Source organism: Erythrolamprus reginae, chromosome 1 (assembly GCF_031021105.1).
Source record: "Erythrolamprus reginae isolate rEryReg1 chromosome 1, rEryReg1.hap1, whole genome shotgun sequence".
Classification (NCBI taxonomy): Eukaryota; Metazoa; Chordata; class Lepidosauria; order Squamata; family Dipsadidae; genus Erythrolamprus; species Erythrolamprus reginae.
Genome location: NC_091950.1, coordinates 349,694,159 through 349,721,421, shown reverse-complemented (window position 1 = coordinate 349,721,421; position 27,263 = coordinate 349,694,159). Strand labels below are relative to the sequence as shown.

The window sequence follows — 27,263 nt, the reverse complement described above, 5'->3', positions numbered from 1 at the left end:
ATTGAAGATGAGCCATACAACCCTTGATGTCAACCAGCAAGTTAATTCTTACTCTTAATCTGATTCTCATGCCAGCTTCTTCCATAGAAACTACATTGTCTTTGCTGCTGGATAATTAGAAGACCGAGCCCAGAGCAATTTCTTCATATCCTTGTTGAGTTCCCATGGTTCTGGCATCATAAAAAGTCTGTTTTGTATCACTAAGATGAGAAGGGAATGGTTTCTGGTGTTTCTCCATCCTTTCCAAATCTATTCCTGAAGACTATTCAGATCTCTGAATAATATATGCTGGTAAATGCCCTAGCTTTGGAAGATTGCAAAGTTCTGTGACTGTAGGTCCCCAAACAAACAATAGCAATTTAGGAAATAGTGACCATCCTCATAATAACGATAGTTATTGAAAGTAACATTCATCTGTCATCTGCTCCCTAGTCAATGATTCATTAAACCCTGCAGCAAATAGTATTTTTAAGTTGTATTGCCTTAGTTTTTGCTGCTGTGATCTTAACCTCCTTCCCCTCTGATAGTTTTCGCTGTCTTCGGCATCACTTTACCTGCAGCAATAGCAGGCTTAAGTTTCAATTACTCTGTGAAAAAGAGAGCCATATGAACAGATGTGGTGGGGTAGCTCAAGCAGCTGGTAGCAGGCTATGAAGTCTTTCTTCTCCAGAATGCTATTTTGAATTTAAGCCAACGCCATAATGACAAAAGTCATTCCAGGCTGATAGCTGTTCAGTAGAATGTGTGAAAATGTTAAGGGTCCAAAGGTCTCTGTGCAATTCCTATCGGCAACTATATGCCACATGAAAACGAGAGCCAAGAGTAGCATTTTCAGTATCATGGGGTGGAATGGTTTTCTAATTTGGCTCATCTTTGGCAAGTAGAAGTGTTACTGTCTACCTTTTAAACTTTTCTGAACCATCTGCAGTATAATGCACTATAATCCAGGAGTAGCATGGTACTGTGAATGATTTACGGGCAATGATGGGCTACCAAAATTTTTACTACCACACTGTGGGCGTGGCTTTGCATTTTGTTTCAACATCTTTCAGTGCAAATTGGATGTTCTGGGGTGGAGCTCCATTTTCGCTACCCCACTGCGTCCCCCCCCATCCGGGCAGTAGCCCACCCCTGATTATCTACTATATAAAGTGTATGTACACACACACGCACAGCTCTTCTAAAATTATACACATTCAACCTCATTTAATGTAATAGGAAAAATATACCCAGAGCCTAGAAGGGGAAAAAAGAAAAAAAATATCGAAATTTGGCTACTGGTACTGTATACCTGATCAAACTTTTGCTAGCGGTACTGCGTACTTGACCGTATCCTTAGGAGCCCATCACTGTTTACAGGGATCCATACCGCCCCCACCCTCCTGGCTTTCCATAAAGCCTTTAAAAACTGGCTTTGCAGGTAGGCCTGGGGTCGTTGAGCAATAGCATCTATCTCCGACCTAGAAGTGATGAATTTTTTATAGAGGTTTTTTAATCGTTTTATATTTTTTTTAATTTTGTTGTGTGCTGCCCAGAGTCTGACAGGAGTTGGGCGACTTATAAATGTAACAGATTAAATTAAATTGCATTTATTATAGATAACAACTGCATTCCTTTATAATTGGCATACCGCAATTAATATACAAATCTGATCCAAATGTAGTTCATAAAATCAAATACCAAAATGTCCTTCCTGTTAATGACTACTTTACCTTCAACCGCAGCAATACATGAGCACATAATATATTCAAGCTCAATGTAAACCACTCCGAACTTGATTGCAGAAAATACAACTTCAGCAATAGAGTGATCAATGCATGGAATGCACCACCTGACTCTGTGGTTTCTTTCTCAAACCCCATAAAACATTAACCTTAGACTGTCTACCGTCCTCTCCCCTTTTCTAAGAGGTCTGTAAGGGGCATGCATAAGAGCACCACTGTGCCTACCATTCCTGTCCTACTGTCCTATTGCCCTTTTTTATCCTTACTTTTTATGTTTATACAAACTACTACTATACATGTTTGACAGACAGACAGACAGACAGACAGACAGACAGACAGACAGACAGACAGACAGATAAATGTATGTCAAGGATGATGAAGTAGGAGGACATAATGTATATAGGGACTTTATAGCTGCAAATAACAATGTCATGTACTGATGATTATTTATGCAATCAAGGAGTAGCATGGTGCTCTGAATGATTTACATTCATTATAGACAACAACTGCATTTCTTAATAATTGACATACAGCAATTAATCTACAAATTCTATGGCAATCAAAGACTTGTATACACAAGTAACTTGCTCTACATGGTGCATCCGTCACACTCCTTTAATCCCAGTACTATGGGTAGCAATTAAGACCTGTTTGTACCTCTCTGTGGAAAAAAACTTTTGGCAATATTACCATCAGCAGAGGGGTGGGTTCTAACTTCCCTCACTGCTGGTTTGATTCCTTATGCACGCATGTGCAGTAGCAAAAAGTCTAAAAAAAAAATCCCTCCCCACAAAAGCTGAAAACAAGATGGTGACCGCATGCACAGTGCCAGAAATTTGGCTTCTGTACATGCTCAGAAAAAAAAGTAATTTAAAAAAAAAAATTAAAAAAGATGACAGCACCCACGGATCAGCACCTGCTGAACCAGTTCTGTGACATCATTGTGAGGTCACCAGCGGGTCGCTACCACTTCAAGCTGCATGAGGTAATCTTGAACTTGAACTTGGACATTTCTATGAAAAACCAGTCCAGTAATAAAGCCTCACTGTGACGGTGACACATTTATTAAAATTGTAATATGTGAAACATAGAAACATAGAAGACTGACGGCAGAAAAAGACCTCATGATCCATCTAGTCTGCCCTTATACTATTTTCTGTATTTTATCTTAGGATGGATATATGTTTATCCCAGGCATGTTTAAATTCAGTTACTGTGGATTTATCTACCACGCCTACTGGACGTTTGTTCCAAGGATCTACTACTCATTCAGTAAAATAATATTTTCTAATGTTGCTTTTGATCTTTCCCCTAACTAACTTCAGATTGTGTCCCCTTGTTCTTGTGTTCACTTTCCTATTAAAAACACTTCCCTCCTGGACCTTATTTAACCCTTTAACGTATTTAAATGTTTCGATCATGTCCCCCTTTTTCCTTCTGTCCTCCAGACTATACAGATTGAGTTCATTAAGTCTTTCCTGATACGTTTTATGCCTAAGACCTTCCACCATTCTTGTAGCCCGTCTTTGGACCTGTTCAATTATTGTCAATATCTTTTTGTAGGTGAGGTCTCCAGAACTGAACATAGTATTCCAAATGTGGTCTCACCAGCACTCTATATAGCGGGATCATAATCTCCTTCTTCCTGCTTGTTATACCTCTACCTATGCAGCCAAGCATCCTACTTGCTTTCCCTACCGCCTGACTGCACTGTTCACCCATTTTCAGACTGTCAGAAATCACTACCCCTAAATCCTTCTCTTCTGAAGTTTTTGCTAACACAGAACTGTCAATACAATACTCAGATTGAGGATTCCTTTTCCCCAAGTGCATTATTTTACATTTGGAAACATTAAACTGCAGTTTCCATTGCTTTGACCATTTATCTAGTAAAGCTAAATCATTTACCATATTACAGACGCCTCCAGGAATATCAACCCTATTGCACACTTTGCATCAGATTTTATATTAAATATGGTATGATTGCAAAAATAGCATCTAACACTTTAGATATTTGTGTTGATATTGTACATCCTTGTATCCAAAATCTGGTAAGATTGCCAAAATTGAAGAGATCTCACTATTCTCCAATAAGATGTTGCTGTTTAAATTGTAAATAATAAAACATATAGGGATGGGATATATCACAAATGTTGGTGATCTTGTGAGATTTACATTTTTGTAAACAAATGTTGCTGACCATACTATCATGCAAGATAATGCTATGGTATTAGTCACTTGAAAAGACTTCTGCCTTCTTTCTTATTCCAAAGTGACTCTATCTTATCTTGGTGAGCAAAATAAAATTGTGATAAGCTTAATAATACGAATTGCAAATGGGATTTAGTACGGCTGAACAAGATTATCTTCAATAACTGATTCTCAGTGCTCGGGTGCTGTTTCTCTTTCCAAGATCCTCTTGAAGTGCCTCAATCTTTCTTAGCACCTACCATGTTACTTAGGAGAAAAGATGGTGGGAGGGGAAGAAGAGTTTAATTTAGTTTGCATGTGATTCTACCGACATTTAGAATTTAAGGCAATATTTCTCCCCATAGGAAATTAAACTTAAATGTAAAATAATGCATAGTACTCCTGGGTGCTTAAGATCAGAGAAAGAGGACAGGAAATGTTAAGAGCTAGAATAAATGCCAGTGTGATCTTGTCAAGAGCTTTTTTAAAAAAAGAGTGAAATGTGGTCTCAAGCTTTTTTTATACCTCCACTTAATTCTAGAAGAAGTACTTGCTTTCCTTATGGAGTAACAGAAGCTGCTATGGTTCTTTTGCCAGCAGTAGAATTGATAGGTCTGATAAGCAATTTTGGTTCAGGCCTAAAAAGTAGAACTTAAAGCATATTTCTCTGGTTCTTCTGATGTGAAGATCTTGAAGGCCCATGTTGTGTCAGGTTCTTGTGTACATTAGAATAAATAAACAGTAAAAAATAAAAAAAGGTCATTCAACAGGAACTAATTTAATTGATCTAGATTCTAGAAGAACTTTCCAGCTCAAGCATTCTGTCATCCCATATTTTCAATGCAGTTTCCTGTCCTCAAACATCTCCAATGAGCATACCAGGGTATGTAGGAGGACCCGGGAATCTGAATTCTTGGGATTCCTGTTACCAAACCCCCAATTTTTCCAATTTATTTTTGCACTGCTTAATGTATCATGGAAGCATCTAACCAGTTCATAGAATCAATTGCTCAGGAATCGATTAAACAAATCAACAGAGAAGGAACATTTTGTACTGATCTCAATCCTAATTAAGGAATGGCACAATAATGAATCTATAGGGTGCAACAGGTGGCACGTGGAGCCATATCTGCTGGCATGTGAGCTGTTGCCCTAGCTCAGCTCCAACCTGCATGTGAGCCAGCTGATTTTTGGCTTGCACAGAGGCTCTGGGAGGGTGTTTTGGCTTCCAGAGAGCCTCGGGGGGCATTTTTACTCTCCCCCACCTCTAGGGAAGCCTTTAGAGCCTTGGGAGGGCAAAACACGAGCCTACTGGGCCCATGAGAAGTTGAGAAATAGACCATATCCCACCTCCAGAGGGCCTCCACAGGGTGGGGGAAATTGTTTTCGCCCTCCCCAGGCATTGAATTTTGGGTGTGGGCACTCGTGCATGCATGATAGCGCTCACACATGCTCTTTCAGCACCCGAGGGAAAAAAGGTTCACCATCACTGGTGTAGGCTTTTCAGTGTTTGGATCACTTTTTATGCTTGGTATGGAACAATCAGATAGTGCAGCTCAGCTATAAATTATTTGCACTAATATGGTGTAGATAGGAAGGGCTTATTTCTTTATCTGGTTTTTTTAACACAACCCAAAACCCATCTCCAAAGCAGTATGTCATTTAAAATTAAGAAGACAGCCCGTGTTGTAATTCCAGGGTTCACAATATCTGTGTTACAGGAATGGTAGGATTACAACTGAGTATTTCTCTCTATAGTGCCTTGTTAGCATGTTTTAATTGGACACAGCTTCTAAGCTAAGCTTCAGTACACCTGGTGAGTGGCTGTTTCAAGTTGAGGCATTTGGGCAAGCTGGAGGCAAAAAGGTCAAACAAAATAATTCCACTCAGGATGACATTTCCCCCAGCATTTGTGAAGTAAAATCTGGGGCATGATCAATTAATGATAAGGAAGGAAGTCATTGAGTGGGAGTGCCATTTATCTGAAGACAATTTGGCTAGTTCAGTTAATTGGCTTAGGTAGGTGTAAACGTTATGAATGCTAACATCAAGGAAGATCACTGTCATCTGTCTCACAGCAAATTGACTGTCATCTGTCACTCCTCTGAGAAAAGACTAATTAGCTGTAGACTATTATTATTACAACAACCTTACTCAAAATGCAAATGTTCATACAACTCTCTCAACCTTTAGAAAATAGAACTGACGAACAAACTATTTTTTTCTTCTTATTGCTATTTAACGTCAATTTCCATCATGAATAAGAGGCACAATCCAGCCAAAGTATCACATACATTTGAGAGACTCGCCCTGTGCATTGATTATTCAGTTCAATGAAGTTCAATAAGCCACATTCATTTGGGTGAGATGTAAAATAAACATGGCAGCTATTGAAACAGTAATTTCTCAACAGGCAGGCAGGAAGGAAGTTGATTTTCCTTAAATATTATTCCATAAAAAGATATTTCATGACATTTGATCTTTCAAATTCTAACAAGTAGGGAAAAAATGATGTGAGCAAGAGGAAAAAGCTTCACGCTACAATGATACACATGAGGAGAAAACATTGTTTCATTGATGTTTTAATGATTATTTGCTCCTTTCATAGAATTATCATCTTTGGACTATCAAAATCTGGCTGGCTCCAAATAAAAGCAATGAGATAAAGAAGATGAATTATTTGCCACTATCTAGGGGTTCATATTTTTGTCCCCCAGCCCAGATCTGATAGCTATCTATTTGTGAAAGGAAGCATGGATTTTGAATTTTTATGCTCCTCCAAATTTTGCGATGCAATTTTCCGGTCAAAGAAATGTGAAAATTCAAGGAAACTACTTATAAAATTGTGTGCATTGGAGGAAATTACAGACAAAAAGGCTTAGAGCAAACCGCTTGCAAACAAATGAGTATATTAGGAGAAAACATATATGCAAATTTTTGATGTGAAGTTATTTTTAAAATTCCATAAGCTGAAGCAGAAGCAAAGCAAAATGAACTTGTGCATAAAACATGTGAACGTTATAGAATATGAAACAGATGGATGTATCCATCTTTATCAATGCTATATTATGGAAAAATGGAAAATAAGAAATTCAGGGTTTTCTCATTCATTTCCCTTTCTCTCAAGCAAGCGAGCATAGAATTGTAGCCTCCAATGATCACACTAGCATTAAAAAATAACCGTTGGGAATTAAAAGAATAATCTTTGCCAAAATGTTCTCAGAGTCGTTGCCTTTGAATCTTTGAATCCATGATAACGACAGGCAATGTGGTACTTTGATGTTGTAGAACACAGGTGGGCACCCAAGAGCAAAGGTCACTCCACCTGAAACTCCTCCCATAACCTTCAGGTCCAGAACAGTCTTTCAAACTAACTTTCAGCACAACCTGGCTCTGGAGAGAATCCAATAATATTAGTCTCAAGGATCACAGAGCGGTATGAATATTGTTGGAGCAACTAGAATCTTCACTAATATGCTCAACAGCTGCATGTTACTGGATGAAATATCTTACATGATTTGAAGTTGTAGGGGTTTTTCCCCCCAATGTTCCTACTTGAATAGAGTATTTGACTTTATATCACCTGGCATCCTGTGCAGTTGTTCTCAAAACTCTGCCCAGGTTGCTCCTGGTCAATATAGATCTGACAATATGAAGTCTGAGTCCTTTTATTCTTGGCGATACCGACTTTGATGTTATTTCACTTCAAGGTGTTTCTTTTGCTCTCCTTGAAATAATGTTTTCTCACATCTCTGTGCTTCCTTCCGGTTGAGTAGAAAATAATTACTGAATTTGTGAAATTACACTTCTGTTCTTCTAACTGCAGAACTAATTTGCTGGTGTCTGCTAAGATAGGATGCTGAGAGTTGGAATCCTGGAATATCCCAATGATGTTGCAGTGTTTTTCTAGCTTCTGCTTCAGTTAAAATATATTGACAGGGGAAATCAGTCGATTGCTGCTTAATGTGGGTCTGAGGTGCTTAGATGTAACACCACAGCAATATTGACTGGGGCCAGTTATAGGGAGCAAGTGACTCTTGTTAAAACAACTTCACTGTGAATCGATCTGTTTTCAGGCATTGTAAAAATCTTGCTTATGACTTCTATACATATTTTGAAATTCAATAACCAGAAATATCATTTTGATTATTCTTAAATTATATGTATACTAACCTTTTCAATATATATAAAGGAAATTCAGAAATATGAAACATGAAGATAATAAACAGAGTTTGCAAGCATTGTGGAATTAGGTTACATTGCTCAACATTTAATTAATTGGTTTCAAGTATTGGAAACGTATTGTATTGTTTTAAAAGTTGCAGATTATTGTTAATATCCAAGCAATATATAAATATCAGCAGAAGTGGTTAACACAATATAGATCTTAAAATAAGATTAAAAATTACAATAAATTCTCTCCAAACTAATGCACTAAGCATTTTTTTCTAATTTTACAGATCATTTAAAGAAAAAAACCCTCCAATATTAACAATCATTTCTAAGATTATGGAATGTGCGGACATGTCTAAAATTAAAGCTAGTAATATCAAGACGTTAGGTTTAGAGAAATCCACAATTCAGATATGGTTCAAAAACATTGATAAAATTATAATCCAAAAATGTTTTTCTTTGAGTTAACATCTATATCAGATTTATAGTGTTATCTTGGATGTTGAGCCTATTCCCATAAGAGACATTCTTCCACAGAATCTGAAAGACTTTACAATCCTCCCTAATAACTCTATGCAGGCAATGAAATCTGCAGAAAAAAATTGCCATTATCAAAAGGATAGGGACGTGCAAGTAGGCTTTTCTGATAGCTACTTTTAGACTTTGAGGTTCCTTTCTAACAGACGTCAATCTAAAACTTTCCCTGCTATCCCTCCTCTAGCAGCAAAAATGTTTCTATTTAACAAACCTGAGAGGAGAGTGAAGGTTCAATTCTCCATGTTGATGGGTTGGTTTCTGAATGTTTCATTATCTACCTGGCACTGAGGGGCTGCCAATTTTTTTACTGCAATACTGTGAGCATGGCTTATTTTGTGGGTGTGACTTTATGGTTATGTGACCAGATAGGAATGGTTTGGATTGACTAAATGGTGGCAAAGTGAAATACAAGTAGATGTACAAGAGATGAAAAATATAGTGGAAAATATAAGGAAAATTAAGAATACAAGGGTTAGGGAAATGAGAAGGAAAATATTACATAAGTGGTATTACACACCTGTTCAACTTGCATATTTTCAGCAGAATGTTAAAGGTATCTGTTGGCATGGGTGCCAAGATAAAGGAGTGTACATGCATATGCTTTGGAATGCCCGGTAGTGTAGAATTTTTGGCAAAAAGTACAAGAGGATATTAATAGAATGTTAAATATACGATGGATAATTACTAAGGAAATGGCAGTATTAGTTAAAAGCAATGCGATGGGAGAATTTAGAGAAATAAAACAAGCAGTAATAGTCTTGGGTTGGAAGGATGCAACAAAATGGACAATGCAAAATTGGTACTGGTACATGGTAGATCATATTCAATTTGAGATTATGGATAAAAGGATGAATTCAGCTAATGAAGCTGACTTGCGACAACTGATGGGAAGATGGGATAAAGTAAGACGATATATTGCAAGTAGAATCTGAGACCAAGCTACAAGGAATAAATTGCAATCACTCTTTAATATGTAAACAGATATTTTGCTCTTGAGTTAAAATGGTATATACAAGAAACACCCCCGATTTGGTGGTGGGGTGTGAATGCTTGTCTGGTGGTGGGCACTACTCACACTGTTGTGTGTGTGTTTATATATATTTTTAAGTCAATAAAAATATTAAATAAAAAATTAGAAAAATAGGAGCACAGTATTTTTTTAAGATTTTGTACTGAACCCACAAGGTTCAGTATGATAACAGATTAGGCAAGTGGCTCAGTTTTCTTTAATTGCTATAAAATTCAGTTCTAGATAATGATTAAAATGATTAAAGCATTTATGGGTAAAAACATACTATTTAATTATTTCCTATTTTAAAAGTAATTAAGGATCAAACTAAGGTACTAGAGAAGAAAAGACAATAAAGAAATCTATTAAGTATTCAATAAACATAAACTTACTAACCCCCACTGCGTGTGTCCCCCCACCCGGAGGCAGCAGCCCATTACTGCTACCTGGTAATGAAATGTTCAGAAACCAAGCTCAGAGAACAACCCTTCACCCTGATCCTACACCCGAGTTACAAATATTCACCATTATTGAAAACTTGAGATGGCTAAGTTGAATTGGTTACTTTATATTGTTTTTAAATTGTGCTTTTATTGAGTTTTAACTGTCATCATAACCTTATGTGTATCTAATGTGTACCTAATCATGCCCCAGAAATATTTTTTTTAATTGTTCTTATCTGTATAAGTATAGAATATTACTTATCCTAACATGGGTTTTATTATGGATACAGTCCAGGGGTGGGTTCTACTTACCTTTTGCTCCCGGTGCACACCACCACACAATTCTACTTCTGTACATGCGCAGAAGGACATTTCAAGTTGAAACACAGCTAAGAAGCCATCCAAACCAGGGAAAAAGCACCAATTCTACTTCCGCGCTTGTGCACCGATAGCGAAAAAATATAGGCATGCATGGACTGGGATAGACAGCATTGGAGACGTCACACCTAAATTGCATCATCTGCGGGCTGTGACTAGAGCACCCACACCGGGCCTCACCAGTAGGTACCCACCCCTGATACAATCAGATTCACTTTATCAAACGTTTTACCAATGCATCCTTAGAGTACCGAATCAGCTTGTCAACTCTTTGCCACTTTAGACTGCTGCGAGTATGTTCCCTCCCTCCAGTACCTGGACATTGTCTTCCAGGGCCATTTTACTCTGGCAGCTTTTCTCTTGTATCTGCCAGGTCTCTGCTTAGAGGCCTGGATCAATCAATCAAACTAGCACTGGTATCAAGCAACTGCACATTGGAATTAAAGCCAACTTATAAGCCCTGTTGGGAACTTAAAGTCATGTCTGATTATCAACTGATATTCAGACATCCTTTGATCATACTGATATAAAACACCTGCATCAGCCTATATACTGAACATATTTTAAAAGCAGCTGGATTTAAAAAAGAATAGTGTGGTGTTAAATATGGAAGAAGAAATATCAATAATCTATTCCCTTGCTGATGATCCTACCTCGATAGTCAAAAATGCAAAAGATATGGAAACTCTAGTAATAAAAGTTAAAGGACACAGTTTTTTAAAAAATGAGATAAAAATTAAACATAAAAAAGACCAAACTAATGACAACAGGTAAAACAACCAGCCTTAGAATATGCTATGCCGCACGAATCCCAGTGACCGATTAGGTCCCACAGAGTGGGCCTTCTCCGGGTCCCGTCAACTAAACAATGTTGGTTGGCGGGCCCCAGGGGAAGAGCCTTCTCTGTGGCGGCCCCAACTCTCTGGAACCAGCTCCCCCCAGAGATTAGAACTGCCCCTACCCTCCTTGTCTTTTGTAAACTCCTCAAAACCCACCTTTGTTGTCAGGCATGGGGGAACTGAGATATCTCCCCCGGGCCTATACAATTTATGTATGGTATGTTTGTATGTATGTATGCTTAATAATGGTTTTTTTAAATATTTTAAATTGTAAATTATTAGATTTGTCATGAACTGTTTTTATTGTGTTGTGAGCCGCCCCGAGTCTACGGAGAGGGGCGGCATACAAATCTAATAAATAATAATAATAATTTAAGTGATGGATAGTTTTGTGCCGCTCCAAGTCTCTGGAGAGGGGCAGCATGCAAATCTAATTAATAATAATAATAATGATAATGATAATAATAATAATAATTATTATTATTATTATTATAATTATTATTATTATTATTATTATTATTATTATTATTATTATTATTATTACTATTATTATTATTCTGCCTTTCAACAGTAAAGGAACAAACAGTAAAGAAATACCCTGCAGACTAGTACTTGGGTAGAGCAGCCATGAAGACCTTGGAACAGGTATTCAAATGCGGTGATGGCTCTATATCTACAAAATTCAGAATTGTGCAGTATTCCCTAGAACATTCTATGGAGGAGAAAGTTGGACTTTGAAGAAGTAAAATAGGAAGAGTATTGATGCTTCTGAACTTTGGTATTGAAGAAGGCTCCTGAGAATAGAGTAGACAGGCAAGAAAATAAATCAAACAAATCAACCCAGCGTTCTCAATCAAGGCACAAATAACCAGGCTCATATTATCCTACTTCACACACACTATCCTACTTCAGATTGTCTGGGAAAGGATTTAATGCTGGAAAAGGTAGAAGGAAAATAAAAGAGGATGACCAGCAGCATGATGAATTGCATCATTGGAAGACATGAAAGATCAGATTAGGGATAGATTGTTATGAATAATATCTATGTGGTCACAAGGATCAAAAATGACCATAATTAATCAATGAAAACACAGCTGGTTTAGCCATTAAAATGGCAGTGGGAAGTATCTACAAATGAGATGTCCTTGGTGCTCTCTGAGCTTGGTTGTTTCATTGCAAATGTTTCATTATCCATACCAGGTAACATTATCCATACCAGGTAATTTTAATATCAGTGCTAGTCCTGATGTTAGCATTGATTATGTAGTTTGGACAATGAAATGTCTACATGAAAACAACCAAGCTCAGAGAGCATCCTTCATTTCAACCCTGAGCTACAAATATTCTTTATTATTATCTAGAAAGTACGAAAATATAGTCTTTTCAAACAGTTTGTGAGAAAATTCAGCATGTCCCCCCACCCTGACCCCAAGTCTGGAAATCCAGAATGTCTCAAATGAAGCAGAATTACCAACATGACAATGGTAGATGATTAAATGTCACTAATTGATGGACTTTCCTGTTATATAATAGTTTCACTTAATTTTTTTGTTACCCAGCTCAGAGTAATCCGACCTGTTTTGGAAGAGTGCAAGATAATATATTTCAAATTTTTCAGAATGGACTTCTATGTTGCTTCAATGTAGCATTCTTTTCAAAGCAAGTTCCCTTCAGGTACTTCCAGAAATCAATACAGATGTAGGGCAGCTGCTTTCTGGGCAACTAGTTGAATAGGGATGAAACATGGCCATTGGCAAGCAAGAACAGAGTTCATTTATGCTTGAGGACCTCTGAATGTGCTCAGCATGTAAAGTTATGAATAGCAAATTAGATCTGTATACTAAACAGACAGGAATGCACACAATGGTGCTTAAAAGTTTGTTAACTTTTTCAGAAATTTTAATATTTCTGCATAAATGTGATTTAAAGTGAGATCTGTTCTCCAAAACAATCCTAAAATTATGTAGAGAATTAAATATACAAGTTTTTTTTAAAAAATATTATATTTGTTCATTTATTCATTGAAGAAAATGATCCAAAGCTACATTTATGCATGTAGCAAAAATATATGAACATTTGCTTTCAGTAAGTGATATATCCTTTTTTGGAAGCAATAATGGCAGCTGTTTTTGATAATTGTTGATCAGTCCTACATGATGGCTTGGAGGAATTAAAGCAGGATCAAACCATAATACTTTGATCACCGTGATTTATAGATGGATAAGTTTTGCTTCCACGCATGCACAGAATTAAAAAATAAATCACCAAAATCTCGCTCACGAGCATGCATTTCCTCATGAAATTTTGCTTCCTGCTCATCCACAGAAGCAAAATCTTGCTTGGGCATGCAAAGGTGAGTACCATGACCAGGGCTACTGGGCTACTGTCCGGACGGTGGAGAATGCATTGGGGTAGCAAAAATGGAGCTCCACCCCAGAGCACCCAATTTGACTGAAAGATGTTGAAAGAAAATGTATAAGCCACGCCCACAGTATGGTAGTAAAAATCTTGGTAGCCCTTCACTGGCTGGAGCTATAGCGTGACCCATACCGGTAGGAACCCAATACTGAATATAGAGAAAATTTCTGAATGCAATTAGAAAACAGATTGAGCTGGTTTAATTATCTTATAAAAGGCTCCCCTGATGCTGAAAGCAAAGGTGTCATTTCCTTTGGCTCCTGGTGCTCAAACCTGTGGGAGGTTTGAGCATTTTATGGTCTCCTTGGAAGAAGCTGCCTCCGAGGACACTCGTGGGCATTCTCCCACTCTGTCTTCCACAGACATTTGAAGGACTGGTCCACCTTTGTTGTTCACAATAGCTGTCAGCTCTGCTTGTATAGAGATGTCTTCACTCAACCATGACTCACACTAGATGTTTAAAATGTCTCCTATTTGGTGGCCCTTCTACAACTTACACTGTGTTGGGCAAACAGATTTTAGTATTTGGTGAGATTTTCCCTTTGTCTGCAGCACAAAAGGAAAATAGATTTTGAAGTGGGTTTTAGAATTTAATCACATTCCAGTCAACCTTATGTTTTGAAGCAACTTTTTTGGTGAAGGATAAATTCCAGATTAGCTAATCTCTTTAGAGTGAAAAAGTGAAAGGTTTATGGAATAATAATATCTATCTAGTGGTTGGTCTCTTACTTTTTTACCTCCTGCATAATACTTTTACTGAAGTAGACATAGTTTATGAGTGTTTATGATTGTCTAATACAAAGCTTTACCGTACATCCTATTCCAGCAAAGATAATACGAATTTTCACAAACTATTTAGGATCAAAAACAAAATTGAATAGGCACAGAATTTCAGGTATCAGTCAATTTCTTCTTTAAAAAATAAAATGAGGTTACTGAGTTATTGCAAAAATATTTTGATCTTGAAGCTAATTATTTTGACTTCAGTTTTGAAGCTGCAGAATATCAACTTGTCGAAGAAGCCATTGCTTGTGGTTTCTGGCTGATGCTCTGGCATCTCTTTCCTTGTTCCCATTTTTTACTGTTTCTCATATCATATATGCCAGTTTTGTGGCTTAATTCTTAAAGTTTAGAAAGGAAGCATCTGACATCTGCATAATTAAACACTAACATGCAGGGCAGTATATTTAAGGTATACACAGTTCAAGCAGCATGATATGAATATTTTACACATTTTTGAGTGCTGCAAAACACAGAGAACCAAACATTTCGAGTAGAATTAGATGGGTATGTGCCTTATTTCCACAAATATCACTTGGGAGGTCTTTGCATGTGATTATTTCCTACTGAATTCCCAAGATTCTCATTTGGATAGAGGCTCACTCGTGCTTCAAAAAGAAAAGGGGGCAAACATTGTCCTAAAATAGGAAAATTCTTGTTCAAAATATACATGCAAATTAGCAATAATTACTATAATTAAGTAGCATTGTTATGTAGCTGCATATAAATTAAGAGAAAAAAAGTAAGTGAGAAGCTTATATGATATATTTTTAAAGGGTTAATGTTTAAGAAAGATAGAGCAAATTCCCCAACACAGGTTGGTTACTACTGGTTCAGACCGGGTTCGGCTCTATAGGTAGTAAAAATCAGGATTAGGTCTCCGAACTGTTAGCACTGGCAGGCTGGCCATGCCCCTGAACTGGTCCCCCAGTCGCTATTTGCTCACCCACTTGATGGATCATCGGATGGCAACCTCTTACTGGTTGTATAAAGAAGTGGTGACAGAAATCAAAAGCAACTCAGCTCCACGTACCAGCAGGAGTAGAGTACTCCGGCTGCAAATGCGGGAAAAGCCCATCAGAGGCGAGAAGGGGCACTTTTTGGCCAGGAAGGGCAATGGAGGGATTGCCAAGACCACCACCACCCCACAGCATCCCAACCTTGATATGGGGCTGGCATGTCAAAAAGAAAGTGTCAAAAAAATCCCTAAAATTTTTGCCACCATTTCGATGGTCATGGCTAGGTGGGGATTGAATGTGCATGAGTCACGTCAAGTTGGCCACACCTACACAGTCACATGTCCCCCACCTAACCACACTCACAGAACCTTTAGTAATTTTTTTTAGAACCCACTTCTGCTGTGATCCTCTCCATTATATTGGAGTCATTAAATATAATGCATCTTACCGTAAAGCTGCATGATATGCCATTTCAAAGAAGGTTCTGTTGTCCCTCTCCTGAAGGACCAATTGGATGTGGAGCAGATAACCATGGCCACTCTAAATCAAGAATTGTGTTTTGAACACATAGCCATCTTAATTTGTTGCATTAAGTTTTCATTTCTTTCTGAGTATTTTTTAAAGGCTCGTATGCCTTTCAAAGCCCTTGCTCTACTGCTGATATGACCTGGAAGTAATGCAAATCACCATAGGTCTCATAGACTGTGTTAGTACTATGTATATAACTGGTTGGGTTTGGCAATATATAAAACAAACCAACAATGTATGCTTAAATGTCTTGAAACACTATTGCTTTAAAAATTAATTTTACAGATTGCCACAAGAGGGAGCCAGAAGCGTAGCTCTCTCTCTGCTATTTCTATTATGTTCTCTGTGACTGCTGTAGTAAGAACTGTGTGTTAAATACTAGTTTATGTATTTGTAAGCTGAACAAGTATTGTATTGACTGATTTAACTCTGTCTGACTAGGACTGTTCTTGACTAAAATATTTGCCACAGTAAATAATATTTTATACACTTAATATATCTGGACTGTATTACTGAACCATTACTCGTATCTCTGGGCTGTCAGCTGGATATCTGCTAGAACTCCATGTTTCCTCTGTGTATGTGTATCTTTGAAAACTCAGAGATCACTCTGCACACTCCTTAACAAGCTATTTGTTGCCTATGAAGCTTCTGAAAGCCACAATAGTCCTTTGAGGTGCAGGGAATTGGCATAAGGGCCTGCCTGGTGTACTGCATTTTGTATTGTGTAATGTCCTAGAACAGTGATGGCAAATCTATGGCACAGGTGCCACAGGTGGCACGCGGAGCCATAGCTGCTGGCACGTGAGCCGTTGCCCTAGCTCAGTTTCCAGGTTCATGTGTGTGCCAGCCAGCTGATTTTTGACTTGCACAGAGGCTCTGGGAGGGCATTTTTGGCTTCCAGGGAGCCTCCAGGTGGGTGGGGGAGGGCGTTTTTCCCTTTCCCCGGCTCCAGGGAAGCCTTTGGACCCTGGGGAAGGCAAAACATGAGTCTACTGAGTCCACCAGAAGTTGGAAAACAGGCCGTTTCTGGATTCCAGAGGGCCTCCGGGTGGGGGGAGTCTGTTTTCGCCTTCTCCAGGCATTGAATTATGGATCTGGGCACTCATGTATGTGTGATAAAGTGCACGCACCCTCTTTCGGCACCCAGGGAAAAAAAGGTTCGCCATCACTGTCCTAGGAACTCCTTGGCACCAGTCTCCCCTGATCTGACATTCCTACATAGGGCAGGGTTGCTTATGGATATTTGTTGGGATTGCAGTATCTGGAACAGGCCATCTACTTTAATTAATCCTTGCTTTGGAAAGTTCACCTCCTGCCGGATTTCAAACTATGAGCAATTATCTTAAAACGTTAATTTGTGAATCCTGCCTTTTGTTTTACTACTGCAGTTTTCCATGGGAGTCATATACAAAGATGAAGCACCTGAAGGTCAAACCCTTTAAAAGCCACTCCAGTTTTTCAAACATTCCAAAGCTTGTTTTCAGGAGGAAATTGATTTTCACTTTTTCACTGCTTTTGATTAATTATTGTTTTGGGAAGGGAACCTTCAGCAAAGCTACCTGTTTGTGGGATGTAGTCTCTGAGGAGCTGGCTATCTCAAATCATAGGGCAAAGCAAGCTTAATCATAGGCTGGCTTTAATCCATTCTGTTTCTGTAGTAAAACCCCGCAGTTGGAAACCTTTAAACTAGATATGCTCAGTTCAGCATTATGTGGCAGGGAAAAAAACCCCATACCTCCAAGAATACTGTACACGCTTATCAGCATCTATTTTCATATGTAGGTAAACTGTTAAATAAAATTAAGGAATGACTCCTCTGGAATCGGAGATACAGAGTTCAGTCCTGTGGGAAACACCAGCAACTATCTGTATCTTTCAGATATTTGTGATTATTAATGTATTATTTCCATCCATCCTTCCTAATACCTGGGACAATCTTATTGACTGAAATAAGGTTCTTCAGATAGCAATTTGTTTACTTATGCATATGAGTTAACATGATTTATAAATAAAACTAATCTGCGAGAACTGATGGGACGATGCGACAAGGTAGTGGTTAGTAGAATTTGAGACCAAGGTATAAAGAATAAATTAGAATTACTTTATAATATATAAATAGATATACTGCTGTTAAGTTTAAATGGTATATAGAAAATATTCCCCCATTGAGCCCACTGTTATGTGTTGTGTGCAGTACTGTTATACTGTTATTATAAAAATCAATTAAAAAAATTATTTTAAAAACCCACAATTTATAAATAGGATAATGTCCATGAATTTATACATTTACACTCAAGCTTTCATTTCGAATCTGAATACACAGATGGCAGCTGATAACATGAAATGGAACATGAGTTTAAATAAAAGTTCACCCATGGAAATATATTTTGCATTAATACACTTTCTATTTTGTCCACAATACAATCTGCCATAAACTTACTGAATAAGACCTATTTCTTCTTTCTTTGGTTTATAGTCTCCCCTGTTGTGGAACCCGTCTTCCAGGATATTCGCCAAGCCGTGGGACGTAGTGTAACTCTTCGATGTACCATGTTAAAGGGAAGCCCCATGAAAGTGGCCACAGCTGTCTGGAGATTTAATGGCAGTCTTCTAACAGTGCCTCCAACAGAGCAGCAAGACTATTCAGAATATAAAGTGGATGCTGTAAGCCGGGAGACTAGTGGCAACTATGAATGTAGTATCTCCAATGATGTTGGGGTAGCAGTTTGCAAATTCCAGGTATCAGGTAAGTCTTGCAAAGAACACTTGACCTTTTATTTTCTTGTTTAGTGGATACTAGTGTGATTAGATTTGGCAAGTAACTGGTAAATGAATGAAATGAAAAATTTGCCCATAATGAGACTCTACCCCAAAAAAGGAGAACTAGTTTTTACCTTCTCTTCATTTACTGATCAGTCCCAGAACAGCATAAAGATAATGCTGGGGCAGAAATTGTACTTCACAATAGGAATCTCCACTGGATTCATCTGCTTTACTACAAATAGAAGGAGATGTTTCATTTAGGAAAGGGCAAGTTGATAAAATGAGGCACAAAATTTGGTTCCTACAAGGTGCCAGTACTCCCACTTTCCTTCACCTGCCTCTTATGGATATAATTATTTACTCCAAGATTAATTCCTGTATTATATAGAATAAAGAGTTGGAAGGTATCTTGAAGGTCTTCTAGTCCAACTCCCTGCTTAGCCAGGTAACCCTACACCACTTCAGACAAATGATTGTCCAACATTTTTTAAAAAATCTTCCAGCATTGGAGCATTCACAGCTTTTGGAGGCAAGCTGTTCCACTGATTAATTGTTTTAACTGTCAGGAAATTTCTCCTTAGTTCTAAGTTGCTTCTCTCCTTGATTATTTTCCACCCATTGATTCTTGTTCTATACTCAGGTGCTTTGGAGAATAGCTTCACTCCCTCTTCTTTGAAGCAACTGCTGAGATATTGGAACACTGCTATCATGTCTCCCCTACTCCTTCTTTTCATTAAATTAGACGTACCCAGTTCCTGCAGCCATTCTTTATATATTTTACCCTCCAGTCCCCCTCATCATCTTTGTTGCTCTTCTCTGCATTCTTTCTGGAGTTTCAATCTCTATTTTACATTGTGGCGACCAAAACTGAATACAGTATTCCAAGTGTAGCCTCACCAAGGCATTGTAAAGTGGTATTTAACACTTCGCGTGATTTTGATTCTATCCCTCTGTTAATGCAGCCTAGAACGATTTTGGCTTTTTCGTAGCTGCAGCACACTTATTTATACATATTATAAAATACACATTTTGCTATCTCTGTCTTTCAAGTTTAGAAGCCTGAGGGCAGTTTTTGTTTTTTAATTGGTAGAGTTGATGAGTAAAAAATAGTCTTTGTGGCACAATATAGCATGTAATTAAATATAATCTGGTGATTTAAAAATGGAAAGTTTAACTCATGTGTATCATTGTTGTTTCTATGACATCTGGGCTTCAGGGATCTGAAATATTATTTGACCCTTTAATTTTGTTTTCTTGAAAAACTGTCTCAGAAAACAAGTGGCTAGAGGTCAGACATACCCTTTGGACAGCCCTGATTTTTAAAAATGATTTTTTTTATTTTTGGCTCTTTGTTCGGATAGACTTTGCCTCTTGCAGCCATACAATCCTTTAACTCAGTCCATTCTTTGAAGTCAATATGAATTAGTTTTGTCAGCATTTTCCAATTACTATAAAAATGCTAGGTAACATCAGGTGCATACCACAAGGAAACTTCCTCTACACTTAAGATATCAGGCCTGTACCAAAAGAAATGTCATCTCTACACATTTAAGTACAAGTGTATGTGAATCTAATAGAGACATATGCTAGTTCCTTCATGTCCCAATAGTTGGTATGTGTGCAAGTTTCGTTGTTTCAAAATCTATATTAATATTTCCCGCTCTATAGCAAAGTTCATGCATGTAGATTTAGAGGTGGGGTCTAGCATTTATTTAAGTGCTCCATGGGTAATTTATACAAGCAGGAATAAAATTATAAAGGATACGATGAAGTTTATTATTATATCACCAGAGATGGAGTCTTCTATCTTGGGAATCAATTAATTATAAAAATGGGCATAAGATAATGATTATCGTCTGTTCTGATTTCATTTCTGAATTTGTTATGAAACTTGACTTAACAATCAATACAAGTTGAATAAGCAACAATTAGTCTCCTAGGTGGCTCTGAATGTCTGCATACACAAAAATACAAGTCAATAAAAATAATAAGAAAAGGGGGTTCAGAACTAAACATCAATATTACCATTCTCAGTTAATAAAAATAAAGGTGGAATCATTTCCATTTCATTAGAGCAGAAAAGAATGGCTGAGCTAGTAATTGGGGTGGGTAAAGATAAATGGAGAAAAAAAGAGAACTCAAAGAATAATATCTGTAAATGTATTGCTTGTCTTTGAATATTTTCCCACATTTTATATGTTTTTGTGTGTTTTTTTTAATTGGCCAATGCAAGGATATGGCTAGAATTTTCTGTGGAAAGATTTTCCTTTGGAAATAAACAGTGGGATTTGGAAGCATAGTGTCTTCCTTAAGAATCAATAACAAGGGGTGGGTGAATGGAAGGATTTTATTGGTAGTCAACCTTTAGGATACAAAAGGCTCCCAGCACCACATTGTGGCCTGCCAGCATCCAAGATTACATAGCAATAGTCTGCAGCAAAATACAGATAGTCCTCGACTTACAACAGTTCATTTAGTGACTGTTCAAAGTTACAACGTGACTGGAAAAAGTGACTTATGATCATTTTCCACACTTATGACCACTGAAGCATGCCTGTGATTTGCTTTAGCTTGCTTGACAGCACATTTAATGACAATTGCAATGTGCCAATGTCATGTGATCCCCTTTTGCAGATTCTGAAAAGCAGATTCACTTAAGAACCGTCTTGCTCATTTAAGGACTACAGTGATCCACTTAATAAGTGGGGCAAGAAAGTCGTAAAGTGGGACAAAACTCAATTAACAAATATCTCACTTAGCAGCATAAACTTTAGGCTCAGTTGTGGTCGTACGTTGAGGACTACCTGCGACACTGCATTTTTTTAATTTATTTATTTATTTATTTATTTATTTATTTATTTATTTATTTATTTATTTATTTATTTATTTATTAGATTTGTATGCCGCCGCTCTCCGCAGACTCGGGGCGGCTAACAACAGTAAAAAGACAATATAAACAAATCTAATATTAAAAATAATTTAAAAAACCCCAATTTAAGGAACCAATCATACATACAGACATACGATGCATAAATTTTATAAGCCAAGGGGAAAGGGAATATCTCAATTCCCCCATGCCTGACGACAGAGGTGGGTTTTAAGAAGCTTACGAAAGGCAAGGAGGGTGGGGCAACTCTGATATCTGGGGGGAGTTGGTTCCAGAGGGTCGAGGCCGCCACATAGAAGGATCTTCCCCTTCGTCCCGCCAAACGACATTGTTTAGTCGATGGGACCCGGAGAAGGCCAACTCTGTGGGACCTAACTGGTCGCTGGGATTCATGCTGCAGAAGACAGTCCCGGAGATATTCTGGTCTGATGCCATGAAGGGCTTTATAGGTCATAACCAACACTTTGAATTGTGACCGGAAACTGATCGGCAACCAATGCAGACTGCGGAGTGTTGGTGTAACATGGGCATATTTAGGAAAGCCCATGATAGCTCTCGCAGCTGCATTCTGCACGATCTGGAGTTTCCAAACATTTTTCAAAAGTAGCCCCATGTAGAGAGCGTTACAGTAGTCGAGACTCGAGGTGATGAGGGCATGAGTGACTGTGAGCAGTGACTCCCGGTCCAAATAGGGCCGCAACATATTGCATTTTTGTTATGATTACACCCCCACCACCACCACCCTTGCAAAAGTGTGACAATGAAAATAAGCCATTCTCACCTCCACCTTACCTCCAAAAGTACATGACATCAATTTTACAGGGGAGCTTAGATGGATAAAGTGGGAGAGGAAACATCTAGAGCAGAGGTCTCCAACCTTGGCAACTTTAAGCCTGGCGGACGTCAAGTCCCAGAAGCTGCCTGGGGAATTCTAGGAGTTGAGGTCCACCAGGCTTAAAGTTTCCAAGGTTGGAGACCCTTGATCTAGAACCCTCTTGGAAGGAAACTAGGAGAACACTTGACTGAATAAATGTAGAGCTGCTATTTCTTATCAACAATTTAAAATTTGGGTCATTACGTGGCACCTTAGCTTCTTCATTTTCTATTACTTTTACTATTTTGTGGGTTTTTCTTTTTTTTTAATTTCTTTTTTTTATTTATTTAGTTTGGCTTCTATGCCGCCCAATCCTGAAGGACTCAGGGCGGCTTACAACAATATGAAATTACACTATAGAATTACAATAGCAGTAAAAAGAAGTCAAAGAAAAAAGAATCTAGTTATTAAAACCCTAGCTAAAACTCATATTAAGACGACTCCACAACATTCATACTGTGCATGCCATTCATCCACATTTTTCTTTTTAACAAGAAGAAGCAAAATCAAAGCTGGTTTAGTTACAGATTCGGAATGGAGAGTTTTATTAAGCTTGATTGTGGTCAATGAATTTTACTATTCAAATTCCCAGAAATAGCAGATAGTGGAAATGAAGATAACAATGTGTGATTTTTAAAATATCTAAAAAGAAAATAAATATCTATTTAGTAAGATTATTTGTTTGTGACCTTCATGCTCAAAGCCTGTGATGGTGAACCTATGGCATGTGGCATGCAAAGTGGCATGCAAATCCATGTTGCCTGGCATGTGCGGCCTTGCCTGTTTGTCTTCTGGGTTTCTGGCACACATGCGCATATGATGATCAGCTGTCCTTCACACGCACGGCGGTGTCAAAAACCCATGTGCACATGTGTGCTGGCCAGCTCATTGTCCGGCGCGCATGCATGCTAGAATCCGTAAATTCCTCTTTTCCTGTGCATGGCCTTGATGAGCACACACACACATACGCGTGTGACATTTCTGCGTGACCCAAAAAGGTTCACCATCACTGCTCAAAGCTCTTGATGAGTTCCTGGCATAGATTCTTATGGATCTCACTGACTTACAATGACTTTCCTCCCTGTTCTTTCACTTCTTTCTTTTGATCTCATTCTCTTTTCTGCTTCTCAGCTAAAGCTTACAGCCCAGAATTTTACTACGATACCCCCAACCCTACCAGGAAGCAATCCAAGAACTACTCCTATGTCTTACAGTGGACACAGAAAGAACCTGATGCTGTCGATCCTGTTCTTAGTTACCGTCTAGATGTCCGCCAGGTAAGATCTATAATAGCAGCTTAAACACAGAAAATCCAGCGACTGCTGGAGACAGTTTCCAGACAATAGTTGGAAAGTTAAAACAATAATGTTTTCCCCCCTCCTACCTACCTAGATTAGAATTTGGTATTTGCAAAGCAGGTTAGAGCAGATGGCATGATGATTCTTTCCTCATTTTATACAGCTGAGAAATCTGTTGTATGGCATACCTTTGAATTATAAATTCTGATGCATATGCATTTGAGAGCTAAGAAAGTCTGTTGATTCCTCTTGGAATGTTCAGGCTTTGTGTTTTTGCTGTGTAACAAGAACAAAAAACTTGTGTAGTCATTAATACTTTTTGTAGATTTCATAGGCCAACCATTTAGAAGGGTGGGAATTCAGATTCTTTCCTTTGAACCAACGAAAGGGCTGTAAATTGAAGGGCACGCCAGGTTCAAACTACCAAGAAAATTCATTGATTGTTCATGTTGTGTAAACTCCTTCTCCAAGCTGTTATAATAATAATGGAACATTATTGCTACCTCCTGAAGCAAAGTTTGGGACAAAAGACTGCTTCAATACAGAATGAAATAGAATCATAAAGAGCACAACCAGGAAGAAGAAAATATTTGCTTTGCTAGATTGTTGAAATATATTCATAGGTGCATACAAACGTGTATGAGTGCGTTTGTTTCTGTTTTTTTCAGCAAAGAATCAGACATGCAATCAAGTTGCAAAATTTCTCCACTAACCTATTATTTAGTGAAACCCAGGTTATAAAATCATTTAGAGAGACTATATATGCCAGAACAGGACCACATATTCTCTGCATTCTAAAATGTTCTTTGTTCTTGTTTTTCCTGATCGTTCTTTATAAGATCTGTTGTTCTGTTTCTCTTTTTGACACTCTCCTCTCTACACAAAGAAAAAATATGGTCTTAGCTGGTCTTAGGCTGTGGGTTGCCTGCCCTGAGTTATGCTGAAGTTTGTAAAGTTCAGACCTGTTCGTCTTAAAAACCCGGAGAAAGATTAAATTCTAAGAAATCAGTCTTAACTGCTATGATGAGAGCCAGAGTTCATGCCTTTTTTTCCATTCGCATAATATTCCTTGATTCAGCAATGACTTTATTGATCAAAGAAGAAAGCAATATCTCCTGTTTTCTTCCTTTCTTACATAATTCCTGTATTCCCCAATCTAGTTTAAAGAATTGGCCTTGTTCCAAAACATGGGGTGTTCCTCTATTCCCCTATTCAGGGAAACATTCACTAGTTCATGGGCTTTCTTTAAATAGAATGATAGAATCATATAGTGATAGAAGGAGTCAACCTATTCTCCAAAGCACCTGGGGGCAGAACAAAAAGCAATGGGTGAAAACTAAAAAAAGAGAGAAGTAAACTTAGAACTAAGGAGAAATTTCCTGACAGTTAGAACAATTAATCAGTGGAACAGCTCGCCTCCAGAAGTTGTGAATGCTCCAACACTGGAAGTTTTTAAGAAGAAGTTGGACAACCATTTGTCTGAAATAGTGTAGGGTTTCCTACCTAAGCAGGGGTTGGACTAGAAGGCCTCCAAGGTCCCTTCCAACTCGGTTATTATTATTATAATACATAGCAGAAAGATAGGCAACGTAATGGAATATAACTTTTTTTGTCTCCAGCATCTAGACCAGTAATGGGCAACCAAAATTTTTACTGCCACACTGTGGGTGTGGCTTATTTTGTGGGTGTGGCTTAATGGTCATGTGACTAGGTGGGAGTTGCTTCCCAGCCATGTTACCAGGTGGGAGTGGCTTGAACGATCATTATCGTTCAAGTGAACTATTAAGTCCTCGACTTACAACCTTACCTGTGTCGCTCGCTGGAGTGACAATTTGCTTCATGTTTCCTGCGCTCTCCTTCCTGGGTCACCCTCCCACCTCAGGCTGGGTAGCTAGGCGAACGGGTGCTGCCAGAAGCATAAATGCTGTCAGTGCATTTTCATTTCCACCGGTGGAACTGTGTTGCACCCTGTCCTGCCTGCTGCCCACCCCTGCATCGCAGTTATACATCATAGAATTTGTACGATGAAATCATCACTCGTGTTTTATTATTTGCTATCATTGTCTTTTCCTATGGATGCCCATGTTCAAGGAAAAAAGATATCATGTCTGATTACAGAGTGTATTTTTTTTAAATAATTATTGAAATGGCTGCTACTTTTGAGGGATATTTTAGCGATTTTGGGGTTAAGACTATTTGTTATGCTTGGAAATTTTTGTTTTAGTTGCTAGAATTCTGAGTATTCTGTGTTCAAAAATTATTCCTTTTGGTTAGATAAATTTCTTCAGCCCATAGGGAAAAACTGTTGTCATTTCTTATTCTTTTAAGCAGCTATAGTTAGGAATGATGCTGACTAATGCCCATAAGAAACCAAATGTTTAATCTTATTATTGATCCAGCCAAAGATGAAACTAAAGATTAATGCCAACTAGTTAATGTTGGTATACTTTTTGCTTTCTAACATATGTTATCCTGGAACCTTAAAAATATCCATGAAGTAATTCCCATTTATTTATGGGAGTTATTATGATTTATACTTTGCCATGCATTGAACTGTGTAGTCTGTGCAATTTTGTTAATATCTAGCCTTTCTTCTGCCTAAATTAAAAAGATATGATGTGATTTTTTTAAAATTTTAAGTTAGGAAATTCATTCATGCTAATTTATTTGTTGTTTGTAAACCCTTATTTGGTGACCGTTGATAGAAAGCAAAGATTTTCAATGAAATTTTTGCTAGCTATGAAATTCATATAATTAATATTAGCTGTGTTAGGTTCCTTGAAATAATCTTCTATGTACAATTCACATCTAGCAATTTTAAGTAATTTCTAATCTGTTCATTGCTTGACATCAATCTCGGCTATTTAGGATCTGGTTTCTAAACCTATAGCACGAATCAGCAGAATGTGAAGATTCAGAGTAACCACAAACATTTTTCCAGCTGTTATATGTAGATATACTATGGTTGGTTAAATATGTCACCTTTGTTTTCCTTTAACGTGTCCTTTTTCCTGACCACAAACTTATTCTGGGCTCTTTCAACATCTGTTTCAAATGGCTTCTCCTCACCACCCATCCCACTCACTCAACTGGTATTTTTTTCCACATTTCTCGTAACATCTACTGTATGCACTTTTTCTAATGTGCAAATATCTAATCAGCAATTTTCTATCAATATAATACATTCTTGCGGGGAAAAAACATTCATCTTTGTGCATCTTACACTTCATTAATGTATTTTATGAATGTTTTTTGTTGCACTCTGTATTCTGACAGGGATGTATCTTCTACCACCAGTTTATTTCAGAGGTATAAATTTGAGAAGCCCATGTACAAATTTCATACCCATCTGTAAACTGCATAATAGAGCTGAAGTATGCAAGAACAATAGCAGTGTAGAAATATATAGTAACATCTGGTATGTTCTACAGTAAAAATAATCAGTCCATTGTACAAGATG

General features: G+C 37.8%; 1 protein-coding gene across 2 annotated transcripts in view; it reads left to right on the top strand.

Annotated features, from left to right (window-relative positions):
- Positions 1-27,263, top strand: part of MDGA1 (MAM domain containing glycosylphosphatidylinositol anchor 1) — a 401,506-nt gene that overhangs the window by 248,927 nt on the left and 125,316 nt on the right. For both annotated transcript variants that reach the window (XM_070734253.1, XM_070734254.1), the window contains exons 9-10: positions 18,458-18,727; positions 23,637-23,782. In XM_070734253.1, the coding sequence (XP_070590354.1) occupies positions 18,458-18,727; positions 23,637-23,782 (416 nt within the window). The remainder of the gene's footprint in view (positions 1-18,457; positions 18,728-23,636; positions 23,783-27,263) is intronic.